Raw genomic sequence first — 27,379 nt, 5'->3', positions numbered from 1 at the left:
TTTCAAATTCAAACTCAGAAAGTATATTTGTTCTCCTGCTTTTATGTGACTGTTGAATTTCAAAATGTCAAGGAATTCCTAGTATCTTCAAGCTAATTTTGATCTACCCAGAATTGCCACAGTCATAAAGCATAGAAACATAATGTCTAATAAGTTAACTGAAGAATCACTTTGAAAGACTGGGGAAAACTAGATTTGAACTTTTGACTGCTGTTGCTCAAAAATATGAATTGTGTATTTTTGGTGACTGATATCCAAAGGATTGAACATGAGCATCTTTATTAAAACCAACCAGAGTTTATTTATAGAAGTCTATACATTGTAACGAATGCTGCCGAGACATCAATGAATTAAAGCAAATAAACCCATCCCTCCAAATGAGACTGTGGTGTCATCACTCACTGTCACATGCACTTAAGAGGAGAAAACATTACACCTTCATACACAATTAGTTCCATAGCTATCTGAGAAAAAATACTCCTTCGATGTATTATTCTCACTGAAAACGATGGTGTACAAGGACTCAACTATTACCTCTGTGAAAAACAGAATCTCATTTCTGAGTTTAGTACATAGGGGATACATTGGGACAGCTATCTCATTCGTGTCTTTAAATTCCCCACTTCTTTTGAGTAGTTTATCTAACTCAGTATTTCACAACCTCAGGAACATTAGGATGTGAGGACTTCAATTCCTAGAATTCTTCAGCCAGCATTCAATTCCGGAATTTGGTCCAGACATCTTAATGTTGCTGAGGTTGAGAAACATTGCTCTAACCCAACTGGAGGGGAGGAAACCAATGCTTTATTTACAACTTAAAGAGAAAAATTTTTTTCTGCACTTTGATTATAAGGCCAATGTCATATAGTCTACCTCTGGCTACAAAAGTCTGTCACGGACTGCCATGATATAATTAGGTAGAAACATTAAGACGCTAAATCTTTGCTTGCTCTTTTCTTTCTCTCATGTCACAGCTTTATAGAAATTCTTGGGCAATCAAAAACCTGTAAAAGTATTGCAAATCTATTTTCCTACATCAGAAATATTGGTATTGGGAGATTGGCTACTACAAATGATATTGGCAGGGGGGGAAAAAAATCAAGTGATAATATTGCTTATTTACACAGTATATCATGATGACTCCCAGTTATACACCGGCATATTCCAGAAATCCATTTAAAAAAATAACAGTCCACAAGAGCTTGAGAAATGTAGCTTTAAAAAAAAGAAAAACAAAGCAAACCAGAATGATTACATATTTACACAACAGTCCATAAAGCTGTGGACTATCTAGTAAATAAAGCCACACATTTCACACAATGTGATAAGAACAATCTACGGAGGAGTTTCCCCTCCCCTTTCATTTCATAGGTTTTACACAGTTACGTGTTCCCCTTGCATTAAATAAACAATTAAAGAAAAAAAAACAGATTAAACATCAAGAAGGATACTCACAGATCACAGCCACAAGATTCAAATCTCTGTTTAGATGTAACCATAGATATTCTGGGCTTAAAAATGCTTCATGTACAGTCTCCTTCTGATTCTTGGGTCAGGAAAATATCCTTTGTTTAGGTTTCCCAAACTGGCACTAGTGAAACCTGTCATTATTCATGTACTAAATTCAGTATAACCCATGGTAGTTCATTCTGAAATTTTTGATAAAATGTCATTTATTTACACGTTGATCTTTACCCCTGAGTGATTATCAAGCAGTCGTGTTTCCTATTCGAGCACACCACATGTACAATCCTTTGTTAAGGTTCACAACCACACGTGTTGTACCTACTAATGTTATATAGGTCAAATAACTGCAATTTAAAATAATCTCCCAATTCTACCATATTCTTCCCATTCAGCATTTTCCCCAAAAAGTATGCAAATGAAAACATATCTAGTCTAGCCTAGAAAAGATGAGGCTGAGTAGCAAAGGGGATGACCACACATATTTCTGTTTTGGGGAGGGGAAATGGAAGAGAAGATCCAAGTAGCAGCCAGAGAAGACATAGTGCCCTACCTTCCTATAACAGGTTATTCAACAGTATATATATATTACTGTATTATAAAGCCAGATATGGGAGGGAGAGACGGGAGGCATTTTTATAAAAAGAAAACAGAGAAGTGTGAACTTGCACAGCTATTGTTAGCCAGGCCCTTTTTGTTTGTTTGTTTTTTAAAAAATCACATTTACTAAACTGCCCCTGCTGTCAGATGCTCAAATGTAGCTGGTAGAAATTCCAGACATCTTTAAAGAACTGTGACAAATACAAATTTACTGCAGGTTAAAAATGATAAAAAAACATCTGGAAAAAAGTTCACACAGCCCACCCCACCCCCACAAAAATGTACACTTTCACCCGAAACCTGTTTGCAAATATGTCCCTCTCCAAAGCTAGGAGCAAAGGGAAAGAAGAAGAGGGAAAAGTGCAGGTGACCTTCACAAGAGGTCTTGTGCCACTCGCGGATAAATTCTCCTTGCCTGGGATGGTGGAAAAGCAAAGTGCTAACACTGCTCGGCCACCAACAGATTCCTGCAGAAATCCAGATTCCAAGTTAACACTGAATACAGACAGCCAATTCCAAACAGCTGTACTTCCAAAAGGAAAAAAAAAACTCCTTCCCCTCCCTAAAAATAGCATGGATCCATATTTGTGTATCGCAGGAGGAAAGAGCAATAAGGGAAGTCTATACAGCAAAAAGTCAGTGATTTATATTACAAATGGCTGGCAATTTTAAAGAGTCTCTTCCTAGCTCTTTAGCTGCTGCTCCAACCCAAAAGGGTCAACTGAAGTAGAAGGGAAGAAAATAAAGGGGTGTAGAGGAGATCATGTAGCATGCAGGATCAGAAGCAGCAGAGAGTGGGAATGCTCAGATCAGCCCCCGCCTTTTCTTGTAGTCCTCTAGGTTCAGTGATCGCCGAGGGGCACCATCTTTTGCAGGGGGAGCCTTGGAGGTGATGGCCAGTGTTTTGGACTCTGTGGGAAGACAAAGTGCACACAAACAAATAACTCAGCTGATGGAAGACAGAAAGCTGCTGAGTAACAGGCAGCCAAGCCAAAATAATTCTCTTTAGAGTAGGGTCCACAACCCCCGGTCCATGGACCGGCACCAGCCCGTAGCATGTCAGAAACCTGGTCCACACAAACAAACAAAGCTCCATCTGCGGGATGCAGGCAGTACACTAAATCACGCCCCCACCGGTCCACAGAAAAAATTGCGTCCCTACCAGTCCACAGAAAAAAAATCTCTCCACGGAACTGGTTCCTGGTACCCAAAAGTACGCTTGGGGGCTGCTGCTTTAGAGAGCAGACTTTCCTATCGTAATACCCCTTGATATGTTGGATTACAATTCCCAGAATTCTCATCTTTCAGTCCTTCTTTATTATAATTATTAATTTAGTGTGAAATAGGCAGCATGTAAGTTTGGTAAATAAATAAGTAAAATACATAAAACTCCTAATCAGATTAGCAGATGGTGGTTGCTTACCCACAACATTAGGTTTTTGCTCAAATACTACAATTTTGTGAGAGCTATCAGCAAAAGTTCCCCTTTTTCTTTCAGTTTGTTTTTCATCCCTTCAAAAGCAGCAGCACCTACCTGAACTAGGAACCTGAAGGTCAATTTTCACATCAAAATCGTGCACTTTGAAAAGATCCTCTGAGAGATCACTGGCTGATTTTGAATTCATATCTTTGTCTTTACCCTGGCTCTGAAAGAGAAATAAGTTTTTAATATTGTTAAAATAATATTAAAAGACTTGTGGGCTAAGATCAAAACTGCTGTTACTTTATATCATGGCTCAGGAATTCTGGGAGTTGAAGTCCACAAGTCATAAAAGGGCCATAGTTTCCCACCTCTGCCTTATATGATTAGAATTCTACAGAATTAAGACTGTTTAAAACTACAGGACAGGACATAATGAACACTTGGAGGACTTGCCTTGGTCAGGTCCTTTGGAGCATCAGGTAACACAACAGATCCATATTTTGCATTTAGTCGAGCAATGATAGCAGCCTGTACAGCAGGATCCCTAGACTGTGGAAAAGAAGATTTATTATTGGTTGGACTACTATTTCCCTTTAAAATGTTATCCTCATTTGGTGTATTCAATAACTATATATAATTAAAACAGAATGTACTGTCTTTTCAAATACAATTAATGTTCAGTAATTTTCAAAAGATTGCCCTAATCTTAAAACAGGCATTTGCATATTAATAAAATCCCTACCACTTTACTGTCACTTAGAAAGATGGTAAAACAGTGCTCTTCTTCACACAGTGACAGTAGTGAATGGGACACTGATTTTGATATTGTTTTCTTCTGCTTTTATAATTTAAGCCACTTGGAATCTGATGGGTAAGCAATATATAACTAATTCTATATACTGTGTCGTAGTGGCACAGTCATTAGAATCCAGAATTGGAGGCTAAATCTGAATTCCCACTTTCAGGACTTCGATCCTGACCAGGTCAAGTTGACACAGCCTTCCATCCTTCTGAAGTGAGGACCCAGATTGTTAGGGGCAATATACTGACTCTGTAAACCATTTGGAGAGAGCTGTAAAGCACTATGATGCGGTATATACGCCTAAGTGCTATTGCTATTAGATGGAATTAAATTAATTCTGCTAAAAAATTTACACTTTTTTGCATCTGATTATAGACTAAAGCATTACATTAATTTTAATCCATATTAGTTTATGCTTACTGTTATGTGTGGTATTTGAATGGCGACTGATATCCAGCATCTCAGATATAAATACCTAATTATATTCTTCACTGCACTCAACTTTGCATTTTACTTACATTTGAGACTATTGTAGGTTTACATTGCCGTCTAGTAAAAGGATCCATTTGCTGGTTTTTCATACTGTGGCTTTCAGCCTTCAAAAATATAAAGTACAAAGACACATTTTTTATGTTAAGCTTCCCTTTCTCGACATTGCCTCAATAACATATAGAGATAGCACTAGCTTTAGAATCAGGCAGCCTGCTTCATTCCAATTAAGCTCTTGCTTAGGTTGGGTTCTTAGCTTCATAAGGTGCCTCTGATAAGTCAATGTAGGAAAAAGAACCACTCAAGAAGCTTTTGGACCTTTTATCAAAGGTGAGCTACAGTTCCTGGTAATGAAAAAAAAAATCATCTCTGCAGGTTATTAGATAGTTAACACTAACGTCCTGTATTTCTGATTCTTAAATGACTGAAATGAAGACAACAATACCGTAGATTCAAAGAATTCTGAGTGGAAAGTAGCCCTACTTTTGTTCTGCAAATTTTGTGAAATATGCAGTGCCATAACAGATGGGACTGAGAACATTTCTTATGCTTCACACAGCTAGTTTGTAAATAGATTTTTATGCCTATATATGGTTATCAAGCATAAAAAGTACCTCTGCCTCCTACTCCTGCATCTTGAAGACAAGGCACTTTTTCAAATGCTTGCTCAAATTCCGTAGAAACTCACTTTTTTGCCCATCCCAATATTTATTTGTAGCATTACCACTGCTAATTCAATCTCCTAGTTGAGATTCTGTGGAAGATCACTTTAGATTGAACCACTACTGGGACTTCAAAGTAATCCCCCATCGTTTACTAAGTGTGACATTCAGAATTAGCAACACTCTAATTTCAGGGTCTTTTTCTCCTTTAAAACAATGTTTCTCAACCTCAGTAATTCTAAACTGTGTAGACTTCCCAAAATTCCCCAACCAGCATGCTGGGTTCATTATCCACAAAAGCTTATTTTGCGATCCAACTTTATAAATGGACCAGGTAATTTTTTTCTTTTGCAGACTGCCATTTTTTCCAACACAAATAGTGTTATTATTTTCTGCCATCAAAAGTGAGTACTTTTTAATCAGCTCATGGCTTAGAACTCAAAAATATTAGTATGGCAGTTTAGAAAATCATATACAACTGAACAAAGCAGTAGTTTCCCCAAATGTATTTGTTAAATTCAGAAAGCCACTTTTTCAATAAAAAATCATTTTGTTTTTCCTTTGCTCCATGAACATTACTTACCACTAAAGCTTTTTCAGATTCCACAATATTCCATTCTCTATTTCTCTGGTTGATATAACTGAGAAAAGAAAGATATTCTAATGATTAACTTTCTCAATCTGCTGTCATAAAAAATCTTCTTCTAGAAGTCATATCCTAAGATGTATTTCTGCTTTCAATAATTGTAAGCAAGCAACATTTCTAAAAACGTAACAAATTTCTTATTAAAAATCATTAGCATGATTTCTCTGAAATAACATCACCATCAACCCTACCCTAAATTAAGAAGGGGATCTACTGATGTACTTTTCTTTCCAGGTTCTGTTAGATACCAACCTGATGGCTGAAATGTTTTTTGTTCTCTGACGATCTAAGGCTTCTGCTCTTTCCTCTAACTCATTAAGCTGGTCTTGAATCTGTTTTGCTCTGTCCTGATCTCCCATGTCTTCTGCCATGGCCTTTAACAAGGAATTATTTATTAGTATTGCACTCTCTCCATTGTACCAGCAGTAATGGTGAGAAATGATAAAACGTTATAAACAGGTTTTATTATGTTGTCACGTAGATCTTGATTTAAGAAATGTTTCAATAAACACATTCCTTGAATAGGTTATACCTAGGAATCAACCTAAATCAGACCCATAAGAATCTAACTGAAACATTTTTGCATGTTTTATCTCTTAATAGGTAATGATTTTAGCTATTCTCTCACAATGTAAGTTGTAATATGCCACCTATTGGCAGTGATGAAAACATATGAAGATTTACACATAGTCCTCAAGTTACGACACAATTGGGACCAGAATTTCGACCCCTAAGCAACGTGATTGTTAAGGAAGTCATCATGTGACTAAACCCAATTTCATGACCATTTTTACTGCTGTCATTAAATGAATCACAGGGATAGTTAAGTGAATCACACAGTCATTAATCAACTGGCTTTCCCAAGGAAAGAATTATGCCCTCTTTTCCATCTTTCTTTGCATCCCCCGCCTTCACTGTTTGCATCCTAGACATCTGTTGTTGCCAAGGAAACTCTCAGTTTTGTTTTTTACTCCTACCCCAAACATGTCTTCTTGGAACAATTCTATTTGGTCTGACACAGGAACAAAACAATCCAGTTTCATTCTGAACCCGGAGCAAAACAGCCAAAATATGCATTTTGGTTTATGTATGAACCAGCTGAAAACAGCTGCTCCATGCACAGCACTGTTTTAGGTACAAAGCAATTTTCTGTCAAGAAGCCCAAGAATTTACTGAAAATCTAGCACTTTAAGCATTACTATTTACCTTTTCTTTTAGTAACTGAGTTTTCTTCATGGCATAGTTTGGTGGTGCTTTTCGGAATCTCTCCTTCTCCTTTACTATCTAAAAATGGAAAATGAGAAACTCAGTATTATATTTAACACAAGTTTCTTGATGGTTGGCCAACTATCTCTGCAAATAATCCTTGTGGCAGTTTTTATTTTATTAAACTCTTTACAAGACATATTATACTGCTAATTGTATGGCCTTAACCCTGTATATCTTATCTATATTTATGTAGTACAATAATACCATTTCCCCAAAAATAAGACATGTACCGAAAATAAGCCCTAGTATGATTTTTTACATGTGCACCTAATATAAACCCTACCCACCAAAATAAGCTGTACTTAAGAACCTGCGCAGTCAACCGACAATCCATTCCGTCTGATTGCTTGCAATGCTGTGTCCACAAGGTGAGGCGGGAGGCAGAGCCATCCCAAGCGCCCTGCACCAGCTTACCTTGGGGCCCCCACTGCCAGGCCATCCACACCCTGACACCTGCCTCCTGGCGGCAGCACTGGCAGCCATGCCCAGCAGGAGTCCATGTGGCCGCTGGCCCACTTCTTCTGCTTGCTTGCAGCTGCAACAGAGCAGGAGGCCGAGTGATGTGCTGGTGCTGCAGCCACGACGCAAGGCAGGTGTCGGGGCATGGGTGGCTTGGCTACGGGGCCCCTGGGGTAAGCTGGTGCAGGGTGCGTGGAACAGCTCTACCCACCCCACCTCATGGCAGTGGCATTGGCGCACCACACAGTCTTCTACCCTGCCGCGAGCAAGCAGAATAATTGGGCCTCCTGTACATGGGGAAAAAAATAAGACACCCTCCGAATTTATTTTGGGGCCCAAAAGAAAATAAGACCCGATCTTATTCTTGGGGAAACACGGTAATAAAAAGATTTTAGAACATAATCCATTATGTTGCATAGTGGCTACAAGTCTACTGATAGACAAAAAACTATTAAGAGTAAACTCGCCTTAGGAATAATGGAAAAATTTATTCCTCAATGGTTATACTAATTAGCATAATATATATGCTAACATATGCACTTTTGTGTGAAGCGTCTCATAGCTACAAAAAAGTAAAAATGTATACTTTGGGAAATCTACACGAACATTTTACAAATTTATTTCTTCAAAAAAATCATAAATGAGCTGGAACAAACTAAATATCAAAACAAGATCATTGAAAGCAATTTGGGATTTGACAGAATTTGATAATCCTGACTGTAGAATATCTTTAATAAAGCTATTTTAAAATTGGAAATTAACTTGTCCAGAGATTATTTTTCCAGAGGTGATCGCACAAATTTCTCTTACTACTTTAAATTTCTTGTCTATTTTGTGTGTGTGCCTTTGAGTCAGATGCCTTGACCCTGGTGACTGCCTGGAGAAATCCCTGAAGTTTTCTGGGTTTTTTTCAAAAGTGGTTTGCTTCCTAAGGCTGAGAATGTGTGACTGGCCCAAGGTCATCCCGCTGGCTTTGTGCCTAAGATAGAAATAGAATTCATAATCTCCCAGTTTCTAGCCTCATGTCTTAATCAATACATCAAAAAGGCTCTCTAAATACAGAATCTTTTTTTATTGTGATGCTCAAATCTGAAAGGAAAAGTAATATCATGAAAAAAAACAGCTCAGTATGATCTAATCAAAAGTACCGACTGTATCTTTCATAACATATAAATATGGCTTTCAAAATCACGTTATTTTTATAGAACCAAAATATGGCACTCGAGAACGTCTCTTTTATAACCTCACCTACCTTTACATTATGGACCAAATGAATGGTTCCAGCTCAAAAGTACATTTTCTTCATTTACCTCCTCAATGTCCTGGTCATTGAATTTATAGTTGAGGGCTTCTTTGATGGACACTTCTTTCTTGTTTATTTCGTCAAGGGTGGGTAACTGCATCCCAGCAGAAAACATCTAATTGCAACAAAAGAAAAAAAAATCTCATTGAATTTTATTCACTGCGCAGCCCTAAATTATTGATAAAGCATTCGAAAAAGTAGAAACTTACGGCTTCCTTCCACTTCATGAACTCACTCTCTGTGAATTCCTGATTGGAGACAAATTCTAAGCGGAACACACGTTGGTCATTACCATGTCTTTGAAAAGAAAAAAATATTAAATTGTAGCTTTATTTATCACCCAAATTTTGGAGGAGGGAAGAGTAATCAAAGCACTCTTGGATTGATTAATTTTTTATTAGTATTAAGTCAGTTCAGTTCTACTTTATTACAAGAAAATATGTTCTGAATGCACTATTACTACTGAAAGTAAACTATTGGTCCCAACAGGGCAGACATTCTTCACTCCAATATTTGTTGGATTTTTCCTTACCCTAGAAACTTATCCTAAGATGAAATGTATCAATTTTCTCGATTCAGGATAATTACACACTTTTTATACAAGGAAACCTCACCCTCAGGATGATAAGACTTTCAAATATCTCACCTTAACTGCAACCCTTTGTTTGTCCTGGTAGCTCCAAGCTGATATACTTTTGCTGTCTCTACAACACCAGTTATTTCTGCCACCTAAACAAATGGCAACAAAACGAAAAAGATGACTTTAAATATATATATATATATATATATATATATATATATATATATATATATACACACACACACACACACACACACACACACACACACACACACACACACATACATTTTCTCAGCAAAGCAGAAATATCAAAGCAAATCTAGTGAGAAATGATAATAAAAGGAGCTGAAGTAAAATGTAAAGTATATTAGCTAATTTGCAGTAATATTCTTAGTTTATCATACACTTGAGACAGGATTACATAAGAACTTCATTTAATTTATTATCTGATAAGAACTTACAATTTCTTCATGAATGGGACAGAAAAAAAATTAAAATTAAAAAAAGTTAAGTAAAGCTCAACAAATGTGTATACCCTTCATCTGAAATAACACAACATTCCATGTTAAATACTTGAAGATGGTTTGCAAATGGAGTGACTCCTTCCATCGTGGAAGACCAATATCTGGCAGAATTACTATGCCGATAGTCTTTTTTGTTCATTCCTCCATTCTTGTTTTAATTCCTTACTTCTTTTAAAAAGCTAATTTGGAGAACTTGTGTTCTCTCTGGATCAGATTTGATATAAATTATTTCTAGGGGAGGAAGCTGTAAAGGTTTCTTTCCTTACCTTCCATTTTTGAGTATTTAGTCTGGACCTATCCTGATTTTTTTTAATTGAGTTTGACTGCTCAAAAATATTTTAATTATTCAACAAAATTATCTATCTATCTATCTATCTATCTATGTATCTATCTATCTATCTATCTATCTATCTATCTATCTATCTATCTATCTATCCATCCATCCATCCATCCATCCATCCATCCATCCATCCATCCATCCATCCATCCATCCATCCATCCATCCATCTATCTATCTATCTATCTATCTATCTATCTATCTCCCTCCCTCCCTCTTTCCCTCCCTCCCTCCCTCCATGCATCCCAAATATACTAGTAGGATAAATAAAGGAAGATTCACAACTCTTCTCTTTCCCTAAATTGGAAATGAAATGGTCACAAAGCAAACAAATGATTAAGAGAGAAACAGACACTGCAAATATTATTGGTTCATGCTGCCCCATAAGTTCTCTCATGCAGCAATGTCAGTGTTACTCTCATTCTGGCATGTGTTGTTGTCAGGTAAGGAAATCTGGCCACGAGTGTGCACATTGGTTAGAAAATTATTTTTTTAAAAAGAAATACATTATTACATTGTATTTTCAAGCAGCAACTAAACAAGGTAGCTGTTATACAAGGAGTGGCTGTACCATTAATTACCAGCTTTCACTTCGCTGTATTTTGAAAAAGCACCATGAACAAAATTTGCTTTTCTTATGACCAACAAGAATAAGGGAAAATACTCAAGGGTAGGCTTACTCTGTAAACTGGTTTGCTGTTGTGGTTTCCTATTCCAATGCGCACAAAGCAACCAGTGACTGTTTTGGCAAAGAAAGGCATGTGACACCATCGCTCCAATTTGTGTCGGGATAATCGAACCCGATTCAATTCTTCAGGTAGAGACACTGGTTGTGATTTAGGAGGAATTTCTTCTTTCCTGGTTTGATGGGAAAGCAAAAGCAACTGTAAGGAAATAATTCACATCTTAAAATAGTCTGAAATTACCGCATTCACATACTAGAAAATAAAAATGACTAAATTCATAAAAGTGCAGGCATTTTAATTAAATATATTGATTTTTAAATTAGGGGCTCAGTGAGCAATCTCTAGAATGCTGTGAGCACTATCAGCTTTATTATTTAACTAGATAAGGGAGCCATACATTCTATTATTTATTATATTTACATATCAGTTTTGTTTAAACAACCATTAACCAAACTATGAAGACAGAAATCATTAAAGTAGTAATGTAAATTTCCAGATCTAAAGGAATATTAAACATTCAGTTGTATCTGCTATATATCAAAGCAGATATTGAATACTTACTCTTCTTCTTCATCAGAAGATGAAGATCTGGATGAATGATCAGTTTTCTCACTAGATTTATCATCTTCTTCCTCTTCTTCATCATCTGAGTATACTTCACTTGTCTTTAACGGTTGCTTCTTTGCAAGTAATTCAGCTACAATGGAAAAAAAGCACATCTGGATGTATAAAGCTGAATCTGGCTTAAGTCTGGTCCAATGCAATCTGCTCATATTCTCAGGTCTTTAATGGAGCACTTTTATGAATTCTGCCACATGAATATCCAGCACTGACAGTAAATTTAATGAGACGATGTAAGTGCTTGTAAATGAAGTTGGGCTACAAATACAAATGGAGGATCCTGTTGATGTACCATCTGTCCTGCTGTTCTCCAGGACATTTTATTGAGCTCCTGTACCTTGTAGCATAAAGTAGGCACGTGTTAGATATCTTTGTTGTTTCAAAGCAAGTAAACATAATATTAAGATGGAAAATATTATTCTGAGTTGTCTGCTGTGGCCAGATTACTCCCTAGAACTGTCACCACCCAGAACATCTAGAAACTGAGAGGTCCAATTAAAACGGTCTGCCCCAGGCCCTTTTGGATCTGATGTGGATTTTTCACTAAGCTGACATTTCATCGAGTGCCAAAATAAGCTATGGAGTCTGGAAACAAGAAGAGTACTTGATATAGTCACCGCCTAGTAATCTTTTTCTGTCTGCCAATCCCAGATTAGCTTTCTGGGAACTCTGAGAGATGAGGCAACACAAGCAATGCTTGGAGCATCCAAAGAGGAACATAATAAGTAAACTTGACTGAGCTCATGTTTAAGCCTACATGGAGAGAACAAAGTTTAAGAATCAATTTGTTGCCATTGTTATATCAGCGGGTTGTTATAAAATGGCACAATTTAAAATTGCATGCCATCTGTTTGGGAAAAATTAAGCTGATGTGACTCATTTGCACATTTTTTCAAGAGTTGCTTAAATTTGAATCTAGAGTGATCGAGTAATGCTTTACAATGTGATCTAAGATTCATCTTAATGTATGGACTTCAATGAAGTGGGTATGGAATCTCTGATATTAGCTCTATCATTTATGGCTTGGATCTGTGTCTCTTTTTTGGCTCCTCTGGGTAACTGTGAAAGGCTTGATTAGCTGCACTTTGGGGAACTGTCAACATCTTTCCAGGAAAGGAAGTCATACCAGATGCCAGTGGGACAGCATCTTATGAAGAGGCTTTCCTTGGACCCAGGTATCTTGGATGATTACTGCCACGTTCCCAAAATAATGGTTGAATCCTTAGAATCCCCTAAGGAAGATGTTTATATGGACTTCTTCCATTCTAAGTTCAGGCCTAGGGTTGGGACAGAAATGGCATTTGTTGCTTGGGGGATGACAGTCAGGATCTGGATTGGGGAAACATTCTCCCCTAGCTCTATTTGACCAAATATATTTCTATGCAATAGTTTTGGAACTATTTGAAATAACAAGACAGGTCCAAAACAGCTCTTGGCTTTTTAAAAAAATACAAGGAAAATGAGTTTCACTGTAAGATAATTATGTTCACTGAAAAACAATTTAATTCAACTGTAAATATTACTGACATGAGAAATCTACAAGATATTTATGAATATTAAAAAATTAGTGATAGCTAATTTAGAAATCTGGAAAGGGATTTGACAAATTAATGGGAGATCAAAATACCAATAACAGGCAGTCATGTTGGTCATTGCACTATGTCCAGGATGCTACCATGCCTTTGAATACCACTGCTGGAGAAGGACTTGCTGATGGATATCTCAGAAGCATCTGGTGAGCCACCACGAGAAAAAGGATGATGGACCAGATTATGTTGTGCCTTCCTTCACAACTAGGAATATTCAAAACAGTCAAGGATGTCTTTCCATCTTATAAATGGTATATAAAGAGTTAATAGGGAGCTCAGTGGAATCTATAGTGTATGGTTTATGTTCATCCTATCTTTTTTTTCTTTAACTAAACAATATATGGTTGAACTTACCTGTTCTGTTCTTCCTTTTCTCCCTTTCTGCTTTTAGTTCTTCCATAGCTTGGGATTTCTTATCCAATTTTTCATCCCGTTTTGACCGTCTCTCTTTATTATGTGACATTACCTATAGAAACATATAATTCCAACTATCTTAAAAGATATTTGGTTAGATTTTACCAAGAGATGAATCTTTGCAGTAGTATTTTGCCTGAGGTTTACTCTTTTTATTTTGGCATTTTTAAGCAAAAATCTTTATTATTTTTCCATACTTCTGTCAATTTGTTTCATTCAAGTTCATAATTCATGCTGTTTAATTGATCTTTTGATTTTATTTCTCTGTACAGTATTAGCTATTTTATTGCAGTTTAAAATGCAGGTTATTTGAAGAACAGGAAATAAAATATATTTTTGCTGTTGGTGGAAAGGGAGTTTATTTTAATTTTATTAATTAGTATTAATTAATAAGTATCCTGCTTTTCCTCCAGGAGTTCAAAGTGACATATAATTTTTGTTAAAAAATAAAATAACATTTCTTAAAAAAATCCTTAGTGGTTATATCATTATTATAAACGAAGCAGCAAAATATTACCATAAATTGCACTATATAATTAAAAAAAAATAAACCTAATCAGCTATGCAAAAAGTTATATAATTGTTTTTGAAATCCACCATGAATTTGCATGAATTAGTGTCAGACTAATTCACCAAATAAGCAAATAAACTTGTTTTTAAAAAATAATTGCATAATATACAGATAGTTAAAAATGTTCAATTCAATAATTTTGATGCAAAGAGTTTTAAAAAAGAATATAAATAATCAAAAGGAAAACCAGGTTTTCAGCAACTGTTCCAGTCAAATGTAACCATAAAACTAAGAGAATTTAGAAAAGGGGAAGGGCATGTTAAAAATAAAAGAGGCAATTACTGTTAATGGTTTTTTTAAAAAAAAGAAAGTAAAAAGAAAAAGGATTAAGACAACTAACATTGGCATTATCTCAAGCAGGGGAAAATTAATCCTTTATGACAAACTAATCACACATTCTGAAATTAAGCACAGATGAACAGTCTTATTGATATAACTCCTTAAATGACTTAAGATTTTATCTACCCTCTTCAAACATTATATTGTTAAATAAACGTTTCTTTGTTGATTTTTCAACCCAATCTTTGTGTAAACATTCTAATATGCTTTGATTATCTGGAATATATTGGTCACCAAGTTATGTAGATTTTCCAATTGTTAGCATATTTCGTTTTGTTCGCCCCACTTGAACCAAATCTTCCAAAACCTACAATATCCTTGCCAGTTCATGTATTCCTTTTAGGGCGCAATCTACCACAATCTAAGCAAAATAGTCCATTCAAGTCCTGTATCCTACGAATAAGGAAGAAGCAGCTACTAAGATGATTGCTGGATCAGGTGGCAATCACAGGATGCACATCAGCTCTTCTGCAGCACCATCATCCACTCACTCACCCACCCACCCCTCACCAGCATTCACCTGATCCCAGTCCTCCATTCAAACAGGACTCCTACACCTAGGACTGTAGCCATAGCCACTGCAATGCAGAAAACAGGCCAACTGCCATCTTTTTCCCAGAGTAGACCACAAAAGATGGTTCTCATCTTTAAAGCGCTCCATGGCTTAGGACCCGGGTATTTACGAGACCACCTTCTGCCACCGATAACCTCCCACCAGCCAATCCGCTCCCACAGAGAGGGTCTCCTCAGGGTGCCGTCAGTCAAGCAATGTCGACTGATGACTCCCAGGGGGAGAGCCTTCTCTGTGGGGGCACTCGCCCTCTGGAATGAGCTACCCCCAGGAATACGACTGATCCCAGACCTCTGTACTTTCCGCTGAGCGTTGAAGACCTTCTTATTTCAGCAAGCCGGGCTGGCTTAAAATTTTAATGGGTTATTTTATGGGTAAGGGGTTTTAAAATTTGGGGAAGCCAAACTAATCTAATTCTGTTTTAATTTATTTTAATTTTTATACTGTATATATTTTAATTTTGGCTGTTCACTGCCCTGAGTCCTTCGGGAGAAGGGCGGTATACAAATTTAATAAACCTAAACCTAAAATGGAGGATGGCAAACAGGCTGTGGCCCGCTGCATATTCAGAGGCAGGCCAAATACCACCAGACAGCGTCAGCAAAAACACCTAAACCACAGCCCCACCAGGCAACATGGCATAGCCTGCCATGCCACTTTACACTATTCAGGGCTCCTGATGCCAAGATGCTGCTGTCTGCAGCCAGCTTGCCATTCCCGAAGCTTGGATAGGTCCAGGCAGGGCTGCTGCAGTTCCTCGGCCATCCATTACTGCCACTACTTCTCATAATTGAGTGGATTTTAATACTGTATTATTTTTCAACATAGGCTGACAAATAATTTTACACCAGCTTTCGTTCATGTAACACTGGATATAATTCATTATGAAACATTTGCTTTTGCTGCAACAGGCAAAGCAGTTATATTATCACAATTAGTTTTATCAGAGACTGCTGTACAAATAAGAGATACTATATAAAAAGATCAGGTCAGAGTATTTTATGATATTAAAGTACTTGATTACAGCATTAGGGACTAAATATTTATCCAGTGTAGTTAGATGTAGTTAGATGAATGGTAATTTAAGCAATCTTACAAATATGCTTAAAGTAGTGTCAATTTTTTAAAATAAAGTGTTATTTGTATGTTACTTACCTGGGATTCCTGGATCTGTGTGAGCTTTTTCTTTTCCTGTTCTTCTTCCTGCTTTTTCCTTTTCTTTTTTTCTTTCTTTTCTTTCTTTTTTGCCGTCTTTAATTTTTTCTTTATTTCAAATCTGGGTTCAATCAAAGGAAAAAATACATAGGAGTCTCCAATTAATTCAGGAAGGAGCAAACTGGTAAACTGAATTCAAATTTAATGTAAGATATTTTTTATTTTTTTAAAGGCATAAAATGATTAAATCTTTTGTAACAACAAGTGTTACACGACTGCAAGATGGGTTCCATACAAATTTAATCAGTAAATAAATAACAGTTGCAGTAAATGCGATTTTTTTCAAATCTAAACTATGCAAATTACTGGCACTATTTTTATTTTATTTTTATTTTATTTTATTTTATATTGGATTTCTATACCGCCCTTCTCCCTGAGGACTCAGGGCGGTGTACAGCCAGATTAAAAAACATGCAGAACAAATATTAAAAACAATTAAAAGATATATAAATTTGGCCCAATTAAAACTCATTTGCCAATTAAAAACGTTTAAAACATTTAAAAACAGTTAAAAATTTCATCTTAAGCCAGCCCTTTATTAAGTACTTAATTGCTTAATTCCAAAGTAGAAACTAATATGTAGAATATTAGTGCTTTTTTTAAGAAGGAAAATAACTTTTGTCATAAATAATGTTCATATATTTTATTTATTTAAGAAATTTATTTATAACTCTATAGCAATTCTGGGCAGTGTACAGTAAAAGTATTTGAAACAAAAAACTCCCAAAAGAAAAGCAATGTTTAAAAGAGAAACATACAGGACCTGCCACCCACTTTAGCTCAAGGCCTGGGGAAACAGCCACATTTTTAAAGCTCTTTTGAACAGGTGGGTGTCATATGTATGTTGAAAAAGTCAGACGCAGAGCTGTGGAGAATCTGCCCACTCTTCCTTACTAGCGAGTTTAATGGCAAGAAACCCGGCCAGCCCATTAGCTGTTTGGAATACACTGGATTTTTGGTTTCCTGCTGATAATGGCAGTTGGATCCTAGTAATTTGCTGTGAGTTGTTGCATGCACAACATGTAGTTCTTACAACAAAGGAATGTAGATTTGTAAATGCTTTTACATTTGGAGGTTTAGCCAGGTTTTTTTTCGAGAGACAGTTGAAGTTACGTTTATGTGCAGATATTCTGTAATTTTGGCTGCACTGAGATGCATTATTATTTCTATAACATTTACTAACGTCGCAATTGTTACTAGTGTTGTGCAAAATGAATACCACTATATAAAGAGTATGAAGATGGCCAGGAACAGATCAGACAGGATTGAGAAGTGCTTTTGTTTGTGCAAAGCCCTGGAAAATATATGTTTCAACAAAGGTGCTCCAAGCTGGGAGATAGTAGAGGAAAGGGTGGCAGCACCCAGCAGCAGAGAGAAAGGGGACACACAACAGCACAGAATTCAGAGGAGTGCGAGGTAGTGATGGGGGGAAGACCAGGTAGGTCACACAGGTTGATCAGACCTGTGAATTCAATTACGATTGGTGATTAAGGGAAAGCAAAAGGAAGATGGATACTAGGAAAATTATTAGGTGAGCTAGAACACACCAACCATTAACAGGAGTAGGAGGAAAGAGACTACATACACCAGCCTTTCCCTCCTTTATACTCATCCATATTTGCTTCGGCTAAAACCTCATCCACTTTGGATGGAACATGACTCTCCTAGAATGGTGTGACCAAATATCAGAGCAATAACATTTTAGTCCATGCATGGAGCAAAACCACATTTCTCATTTTATGCAAACCTTTAATTGTACCCCATTATTTCTGTCATGATCAAGTAAGTGTTGCCTTTGTGGGGGGAGGCTTAAACATGGATCAATAAAAGTGAAACGAACAAGATAACGTCTTATACTTTAATGATAATTATTTATGCATCTGCATTCCTTTGCTTGTTTTTCACAGAAAAAAAACAAACACTAACCAGAAACCAATTTGCTGACATTTTTTTCAGAAACCTGGAAAACGATAAAAAGCAAAAGGAAAGAAAACATTTACCTTAAAAAGTCCAAAATGAAAAGAATGTTGCATAAATACAGTAATATGAAATGGCTGCACAAAAACTCACCTTTTCTTCAAAACTTCTCTCTTCTCTATCCGATTAAACAATTCCTGTTCTCTTTCTTTTTCTGTCATCTGTTCTAGGCGAGCTCTATCTTCTTCATCACCCATAAAATCCTCCCCGTAGCCATCAGTAAACTCATCTTCAGATGAAGTTTCAGAGTCTGAGCTACTGCAAGAGCCATTGGTTTCAGAGTCAGATACTTCTCCTGAAAAAAAACCCCAGAGAGAATCATGTACTGGAAGGCAATTACATTTGGATTGTAAGCTTTTCAGGCAAATGCCTACCATTTAAGCTATTTTAGAAAACAATACATAGAATAATAATAATAGAATGCCTCACATGCTTGTGAGGAAGTCAGCATGTATCGCTGACAAACCTTGAAACTGAGAATAAACTTAATGCATCCTTTTTAGTCGTTGCTGAACTGTGATTACTTGATTAACTGGATGCCTATGGAGATTCTCAGTCATCTAGGTCATGGTTTGTCCCAAAGGTGCTTTTTCAAGAGGCAACTGGACTTGGTTGTTTTTCTTTGAAGACATTTTGCTTCTCATCCAAGAAGCTTTTTCAGCTCTGACTGAACCATAGGGTATGGAAGGATTTATATTCCTTGCAAACAGCTGGTCATTTGCATTCTTTTAGCAAGTCGTTAAGGTCACCTGGAGGTTTTATCTGTGTCATCAGGATCACCTGAGTGGTGCAAATGGGTGTGGATCCTTCTTAGAACTGTTGAAAGAACTGTGTTGTAGATTGGAGATAGATGATGTCCTATCCCTCCTCTCTGTTGAGGGAGGGCTATTCAATTTTGACATAGATGGCCTTTGACCCCTCTTTCAAACCAGAGGTCCTCTCTGTCCAAAATGTGGACTTTGCTGTCTTCAAAAGAGTGAGCTTTGTGTTTTAAATGCAGGTGGACTGCTGAATCTAGTCCTGATGGGTTTGTTCTTCTATGTTGTGCCATGCCTTTATGAAGTGGTTTTTTTGTTTCCCCAGTGTACAGATCTGCACATGGCTGACTGCATTGTACTGCACATATACAAACTGAGCAATGTGGTATAGGCAGAATAGACAGGACACAAAATATGAAGATATTTGATGAATAGGATTGGTATAAACTGAATTTACCTATATTTTATTTTCTTTTATTAGCTCTTTAGCTAATAAATTCCCTTTCTGTACTTATTACAAATGTGCTTATCTTAAACTTAACAGTGGCGTGTGTGTGTGCGCGTGTGTGCGTGTATCTTAATATTGGGTTTACTTAAGTAATATAAAAATAAAAATTTTACTTTGAAAGACATTACAGGTATGAAATACAATATAGAAATTCCTATTTGCATGTAGCTATATAGGAATATAGCTAACAGGAAGAGGTCCAAGATATAAAAAATATAGGTAAACATCGCTTAACTATTCTCCTGTTTAACAACCATTTGAAGTTACAACATTGTTTTATAACCAGCCCTCACATTTACAACCATTGTAGCATCCCCATGCTCACGTGTTCATCATTTGGACACTTCACACTTGGCAGGCATTTACAACTGTTGCATCTCATGATCATGCCATAGCCATTTGTAATTGTCATAGCCAACAAGCAGTCAGTGAAGAAACTGGCAATAAAATTGCAGGTTTCATTTAATGACTGTGGATAATTCATTTAACATTCATTTAACAGCCTTGACAGAAATGAGGCTATAACCCCTACTGCATCACATTTGATTTAATGACCACACTGCTTAAAAATAGAGCTGTCAGTCCCAATTGTGGTTATTAAGCAAGAGCTTCCTATATGAATAGGAAATATTTAGAATTGACTTTGAAAATAAAACTAATTATCTTTTGAATAAAGACATAAAGCACTTTTCCTCTGTCTTCTTTATAGCCAAACCTAATAAGAGCCTGAAATGGACTTCTATTAACTTTTGGTGTATCAACCTGGCCTATGGTTAATAAATTATCTAGAGCTATAGTGTTCAAACTATGTTCTCTAGGAACCCAAGGATTCTGTGGGAATCATCCAGGGGTACAACATGACATTTCTATTTACACTGTATGAAATGTATAATTGTAACATTAATTTTAACATTTTGTTCAAATAATATGTATTACCTGAAACAATTTTTAATGGATTTTCACTGATTTTTCATACTGAGAAGGATTCCTTGGACAACTGAAATTTGAAGACCACTGAACTAGAGAAAAATAATCTATAGTCTAATCTCAAAAGAACATGACTTATGATACCCTGAATCCCAAACTAATTTACCACACTTTAACCAAACTTATTTGAACCCAACCTGTAGAGTTATAGCTCAGTAGACTGTACAAACCATGAAAATTGGACTGAGTTACTGATGGGTAAATATGCTATGTAAATTCAGCCCATGTATGAATTCTTCCCATCACTAATATGCTTACCTTCTTCTGGTGCAGAACTCTCTGGAGAGGTATCTTTATCAGAGCTGCCTGATGAAGCTGCTTTATTCATCTGTTTCTTCATGGCTCCCTTCTTCTCTACTTTTGCAGCTTTTCCTTTCTTTTTGGTTTTAGTACCCCCTACTGTCCACTGTAGCATAAAAGGAAAGATGGGAGTTATGAGACAAGGCTGAAGTATCTTTAAAGATTTCATGAAGCTAAATGTATAGAAGTTTGGATTTTAATGTAAATATGTAATAAAACAGCTACGAACAAAATTTAATTTGATGAGTTAAAAAAAATCACAGCTATAAAATAAAAACAATATTGTATTATAACTATATACAAATAAAAAGCAGAATTGTTTTATTTTTTTAGAAAAGCAAATGAAGAACTGAACATGTATTTTATAAACTGGAAAACAGCTTCATTTAGATACAACACTAAACCACTGTTTACTACCGTTTACTATAAGAGCAAAAGCAATTGCCTCCCTGTAATTGGGAAACTCCACTTGAACCTCAAACTATTACCAATTTAGCATGTCATTCAAAACTTTAGCTACAGGTAACTACATAGTGACAAGCCAGCTTATTAGTTGCAGTTTGCCAACAACATTGCACACTTCTCTTAATCATTTTCCTTCAATAAATAAATTGAGATGAAAATTATATTTACATTGGAGATGATAGGATTGAACTTCCTGATAAATTAGATAATCAATCTTTGCATGTTGGAGTTTCCCTTTAAGATTTCTTTGTTTTAAGAGCAACCATTTTGAGATAATTTTCCCATAGGAATCAAGGGAATATTAGCTACTTCCCAGCTCATGATATACACTATCACAAAGTCATGCAGTATCAAGTGTATTTAGCCTTCACAAATGTGTTTCATATTTAATGTGAATAATCTCAGCAGCAGAACTGAACTAATTCATATTACTTTGTTTTATTCAATTTACAGTTAAACACAGACTAACCTCAATATCACTATCTGAAGTCTCAGAGTCTGAAGATGCTGTAGGCTTGCTAGCAGGTGCTTCCTTTTCTTCAGAATCACCACGTTTCCGCTTGGCCAATGACAGGAGCTCCTGGAAGAAAACAAATGCAGAGTTCCTTAAGCATGAACTCTCTCCAAAGTTGAAGAGCTTCTGCCAACCTAGTAGTTTGAAAGCACGTAAAAAATGCAAATAGAAAAATAGGGACCACCTTTGGTGGGAAGGTAACAGCGTTTCGTGCGCCTTTGGTGTTTAATCATGCCGGCCACATAACCACGGAGACGTCTTCAGACAGTGCTGGCTCTTCGGCTTTGAAATGGAGATGAGCACTGCCCCCTAGAATCAGGAATGACTAGCACATACGTGGGAGGGGAACCTTTACCTTTATTTGGTATTGGTATCATAATAACTAAAGATTAATTCAAATATTTGACAAAACAAAGAGCAAATTCCAAGATAACACAATGAATGGGAATTCCCTTTTTTTTACCCTGCAATTCTTTAAAATACTTTGGAAAAGTCACTAAGCTTCTGGATAGGAGAGGGAGGCATATGCAGAAAGTTATAGGAAAAAGTAAGTACACATCACTGAAATTCTTAACTTTTTAACACACTTTTAACATATAGATATTTAATCTTCACTTCAGTAATACTGATAAAGGGAATGATATAACAAATGTTATATCTTCATTAACATGAAGCCCATTTCATAATTTAAATAAACATAAAGGCAAATTTCACATTTGAAAAAAAATAAGTCCATCCCTATGTTTATCACTACGTCAAATAACTAAACTTAGAATCAGGTGTCCCAGATCACGTGCAAATGATTGCAACATCATTAGAGAGAATATGGGAGGAAGGACATCTTAGCAAGTTCAGCCTGTGATCAGAATGCAAATAGCTTAAAGAAGTCTGTAAGAATCCCAGAATTTCATTTTATGACTCGGAGATACCACACACACACTCAACCATAGTGCCAAAGTGCATGAGACTACCATTAAAAAAAGCTGTAAGATTCAATCTGCAGGATAAATTCTGCTAGTAGGAAACCTATGCTATCCAGAACAAATATCAGTGCATGAGTAAAGTTGCTTATGAACACTTAGGCCAGGGGTCGGCAACCTTAAACACTCAAAGAGCAATTTGGATCCGTTTCCCACAGAAAACACCGGGAGCCACAAAACCCTTTTGACATCTAAAATGAAGATAACACTGCATATATTGTCTTTTACCTTTATGTATATGTATACATATACATGTATGTATAAAATGTATAAAAAACTATAATGGGCTGCATTTATGAAATCAATGAACTGCTACAGAGAAGACAATTTTTTATTTCTGCATGCAACAAAAACATTTTGAACTCCGAAAAAAAAAGATGGGTCAAAAAGCTCAACAAATCACGTGCTGGTGGGTGTCACGCATTGGCGGTGGTGACACATATTTTGAGTGACAGAGAGCCACAGCAGAGGGATGAAAGAGCCACATGTGGCTCCAGAGGCAAAGGCAAAGACAGAGCAATTTGGCCATAGTACCAAAAGGCATGTTTGGCGAAAATCAAAGATAACATTTTACTAGAACCTGATAACAATCTTAAAGTGTGGTGCTGGAAAATACGGTTTGGAGCTTTGGGATACTTGAGATTGCTTTTCATTTTAAAACATCTTGCTCATAATTTAAAGTCTTTTAGAAGGTCTGAATTTATAAACATTTCACAATAAACTGAACTACATTAATTTGAGATGATTTAGAACCTGCATTCTTTGAATACATTTATGGTACAATTCTTACTAAAGCTTTTGTTACTGAAACACAAACATGGGGAAAAATCACTCAACTTTAAAATTCTGTTAAACAATCAACCACAGATGCAATAAGTATGTTGAAAGGAAATAAAAATTTTTGAAGTGAAATGGCCTGTATATAGATTCTGCTTTACAGAAATAATGTATGATATTTAAACATCCATCACAAAACTATTAAGCCACACATAATTGATAAATACAAATTATTTAGTGGAGTTTCTCTGACAGTAGGAGAAAAGAGTATTAAACATTTTTTTCCTTTCTCTAACTGTTCTTCCAGGGTAAAGACATTTTTCAGCTTGGAAGTTAGAAATATACTGGGACCAGATGAAGCTTAAAAAGTAGTAGTCTTTTTATTATATATAAGACATGATTTTAAAAGAGATGACTGCCTTTGGCTCAGGGTGGTGGTGGATACTCAGGGATACTGCAACCATCATAAATATGAATCACTTGCCAAACAACCAAATTTTGATCAGATGATCATGGGGTTGCTCCAACCGTTATAAGTGTGAAAATGGTCATAAGTAACTTTTTTCTGTGATGTTGTAACAATGAATGGTCACTAAGTGAGCTGCTGTAAGTCCGGGACTACCTGTATTGAAGAACATGTGTAACAATGGTCTCAGAAGTCTCAGTGTTGGGACATTATAAATAAATAGTTTGAAAGAGGAACAGGTTTTACCAAACAAGACTGACATTGATTTTTTTTTTATTTGATTTGAACATGGATTTAAAAATGACAAACTGGACGATGCCTTATATAATTAAAAGGGATATACATTACAAACAACAAACCAAAAGTGTAACTCGGACAACATTTATATATTGGATTTACAAAAGAAAGATTTTGTGAAAAGGACAAAGAAAAAAATGAAAATAAATCAAGTTCTAAGTCATTATTTGAAAGAGTTAAAGATCAAGACTGTTAAAGGTAAAAGGAAGAATATAAAGTTTATTTCATCAGGGTTAAAATAGATACACTTTCTCTAATAACAGTTAATGGACTTTTGCTACCAGTTAATGGACTTTTGCTACCAGGACCAAATGATGAGGCTTTAAATATTTGTTTACAAATAAGAGATGAGATATGGAAAGAAGAGATCATCTGTTGTATATTAAGAAAAGGTGATAAGTTACTAACATTGTTTTATATTTGTTGGGATGAAGAGGGAAGTCATTTATTTAAATATTTCTTTTTCTTGTCATCCCTTTTCTTTTTTTTCTGCACTTTGTGTTTTTTATTGCTTTGTTCTTTTAAGTTTGCATTAGTTTTTACTTTTTTTTTTTTTTAATTTGATTTATATGCCGCCCTTCTCCGGAGACTCAGGGCGGCTTACAATGCGTTAAGCAATAGCCTTCATACTTTTGTATATTTATACAAAGTCAGCTTATTGCCCCCACAAACTGGGTCCTCATTTCACCTACCTTAGAAAGGATGGAAGGCTGAGTCAACCTTGAGCCTGGTGAGATTCGAACCAGCAGTAATTGCAGGCAGCTGTGTTAATAACAGGGTGCTTAGACCACTTTAATTGTAATGAAAAAAATTATTTTATTAAACAAAATTTACCAATTAATTTTTATAATTTGCATGATTGACAGAATACTTAAGATTTTTTATTTGTATTCTTAAACTGTAAAACCTAATATTAAGGCAAATTCAAAATAACTCATCAAGAATAAACAATCATTCCTACTTGTACAATTTCCTATATAACCTAGCATAATACCTAAATGATGCACATAGATCGAAACTGATCAGAGAAAATTGAATTGTACCAGTAGTATTATTCTATGACAGAATAGGTCTTTCCTTCCCTCTCTTTGCTGGTTCACAAGTTTAGTTCAAAGAACTGGAAGATTCACTATAGACTATCTGAAGGATATCTCAATAAATGAAGAGTAAAAAGAAGTGCCAACACATAGCACTTGATGTAAGCTAGTCATTTTATGAATAGAATTACTTCCATTGAATTCAGTAAAATTGGTTTCAAGTATATATATTTAAAGAGAAAGGTGTTAGTTTTGTTGATGTGTGAATACAGTATACGTTTGGAAATCTATTGTTTTTCAGAGAATTATAACTTCCAAAGTAAAAGTAACTCATGTTGTAGTTTGGATTGAATAAGAATTAGCAGCATTGTAAGCTATGAACTGTTATCTTGTACAACACATTAACTTTGTCTTTATTTCTCTTCCATAAAAGTTTGGATTAAGCATTACAAAAATGTAATAGTATTTCCCAAAATGATGCTTGCACTCAAATTGAAGATAGCACAGCATTAGCCATTAGAAAAGCACTTACAAATAAATATAATCAGAAGAAAAAGTAAGAACAAAATATGATGACAAGAGGAAAACTTAATTTCAATTGTGGAAATCTGTGGAAATGCATTCCTTAAAGAGTTGCTTCATACAGATCTAAAGCGCATGAGCCCACCTAGTATTCACCAGAAGTACAAATATTCTCTATTCTTGTTGAAAAGGAGTTGGAGCAGGCAGTAAATTTATATAGTAAAGCAATAATGCCAGATACAAACACTTTAATGTATCTTGTGGTAGGGGGATATTTGTAATAACTGAAAGTAGTGGTCCTACATACAAAATGGTCTTCGATATCTGGAAGACAGCTTAGATGAAAGCAACATATGATCTGAAACCATCTACTAATAGTTGTTTTAGATACTATCTTTCCCTGGCATTGTTTTGATAAGCCATATACTATCACAGGGTGTTAAACTCACAGCCCGTGGGCAGGATGCCTCATGCACTGGCCATCCGCACCCCCATTTTAACGGAAAAGTTGCAATATGTCACATGACGATGTGACAATGCGAATTTGACACTCCTGTACTATCAGATTATCTGAACGCCTCATAGTATGGCTGAAATATCCTAAGAGCCCTTGCAGCATAGGCTGGTAGAATGAGACCATAATAATCCAAATTCTATAGAATAAAGTTGATCTTAGAGATGAAACTGTGAACCATCTTGAGGCACTTGGATTGACCATAATGTATCATTTGGTTTACATAATAAGTGTTAATTACTAGGAGATATTGGACTTCATACACTGATCCAAGTCTGCTATAGAACTTCATATATTTGATCTCATTTTTTCTCTTTTCTTTTGCTAGGGAAAGAATAATGGGAAAGAGGGTAAGTTTCTATACCTCACTATTTAAAAAAATCTAGGAGCTATCAACCCAAGAGTGAAACTGCTATGGGTTCAAAATATGTGGATGGAGGATTGAATATTGTGAGATCTAAATGGACCAGAAGCCATCAGGATTGGAAAATGCTGAAATTCTTTAAATCTGAGAAATATACTCCATCTATTCTAGAATATTGCCAACAACTTGATATGCTTGATCTTAGAGTTTTCATTAAGCGAAATGCATATAAAAATTTATGGAATTTCCAGAGTGACAAGACATTATAGACCAGAGATCTTCAAACTTGGCAGCTTTAAGACTTGTGGACTTCAACTCCCAAAATTCTCCAGCCGGCATAGATGGCTGA

The 27,379-nt window shown here is 35.9% G+C and overlaps 1 protein-coding gene across 1 annotated transcript in view; it reads right to left on the bottom strand.

The window, feature by feature from the left end:
* Window positions 1-277: 277 nt before the first annotated feature.
* The window catches only part of RTF1 (RTF1 homolog, Paf1/RNA polymerase II complex component), a 29,966-nt gene continuing 2,864 nt past the window's right edge, over window positions 278-27,379 (bottom strand). Inside the window, exons 2-18 of the mRNA XM_034417810.2 lie at window positions 22,029-22,139; window positions 21,053-21,200; window positions 18,635-18,836; window positions 16,505-16,625; window positions 13,809-13,920; window positions 11,806-11,941; window positions 11,239-11,416; window positions 9,764-9,846; window positions 9,327-9,414; window positions 9,125-9,232; window positions 7,293-7,370; window positions 6,339-6,460; window positions 6,024-6,081; window positions 4,808-4,885; window positions 3,941-4,036; window positions 3,599-3,710; window positions 278-2,975 (exon numbers count right to left, since the gene is read on the bottom strand). Coding sequence (XP_034273701.1) covers window positions 2,869-2,975; window positions 3,599-3,710; window positions 3,941-4,036; window positions 4,808-4,885; window positions 6,024-6,081; window positions 6,339-6,460; window positions 7,293-7,370; window positions 9,125-9,232; window positions 9,327-9,414; window positions 9,764-9,846; window positions 11,239-11,416; window positions 11,806-11,941; window positions 13,809-13,920; window positions 16,505-16,625; window positions 18,635-18,836; window positions 21,053-21,200; window positions 22,029-22,139 — 1,938 coding nt within the window. The 3' untranslated portion in view covers window positions 278-2,868. The remainder of the gene's footprint in view (window positions 2,976-3,598; window positions 3,711-3,940; window positions 4,037-4,807; window positions 4,886-6,023; window positions 6,082-6,338; window positions 6,461-7,292; window positions 7,371-9,124; window positions 9,233-9,326; window positions 9,415-9,763; window positions 9,847-11,238; window positions 11,417-11,805; window positions 11,942-13,808; window positions 13,921-16,504; window positions 16,626-18,634; window positions 18,837-21,052; window positions 21,201-22,028; window positions 22,140-27,379) is intronic.

The sequence above is a fragment of the Pantherophis guttatus genome, chromosome 1, assembly GCF_059756535.1.
Source record: "Pantherophis guttatus breed Tessera chromosome 1, ASM5975653v1, whole genome shotgun sequence".
In the NCBI taxonomy this organism is placed as follows: domain Eukaryota; kingdom Metazoa; phylum Chordata; class Lepidosauria; order Squamata; family Colubridae; genus Pantherophis; species Pantherophis guttatus.
Note: the sequence above shows the minus strand (reverse complement) of the source record. Positions and strands in the feature narration are given on the sequence as shown.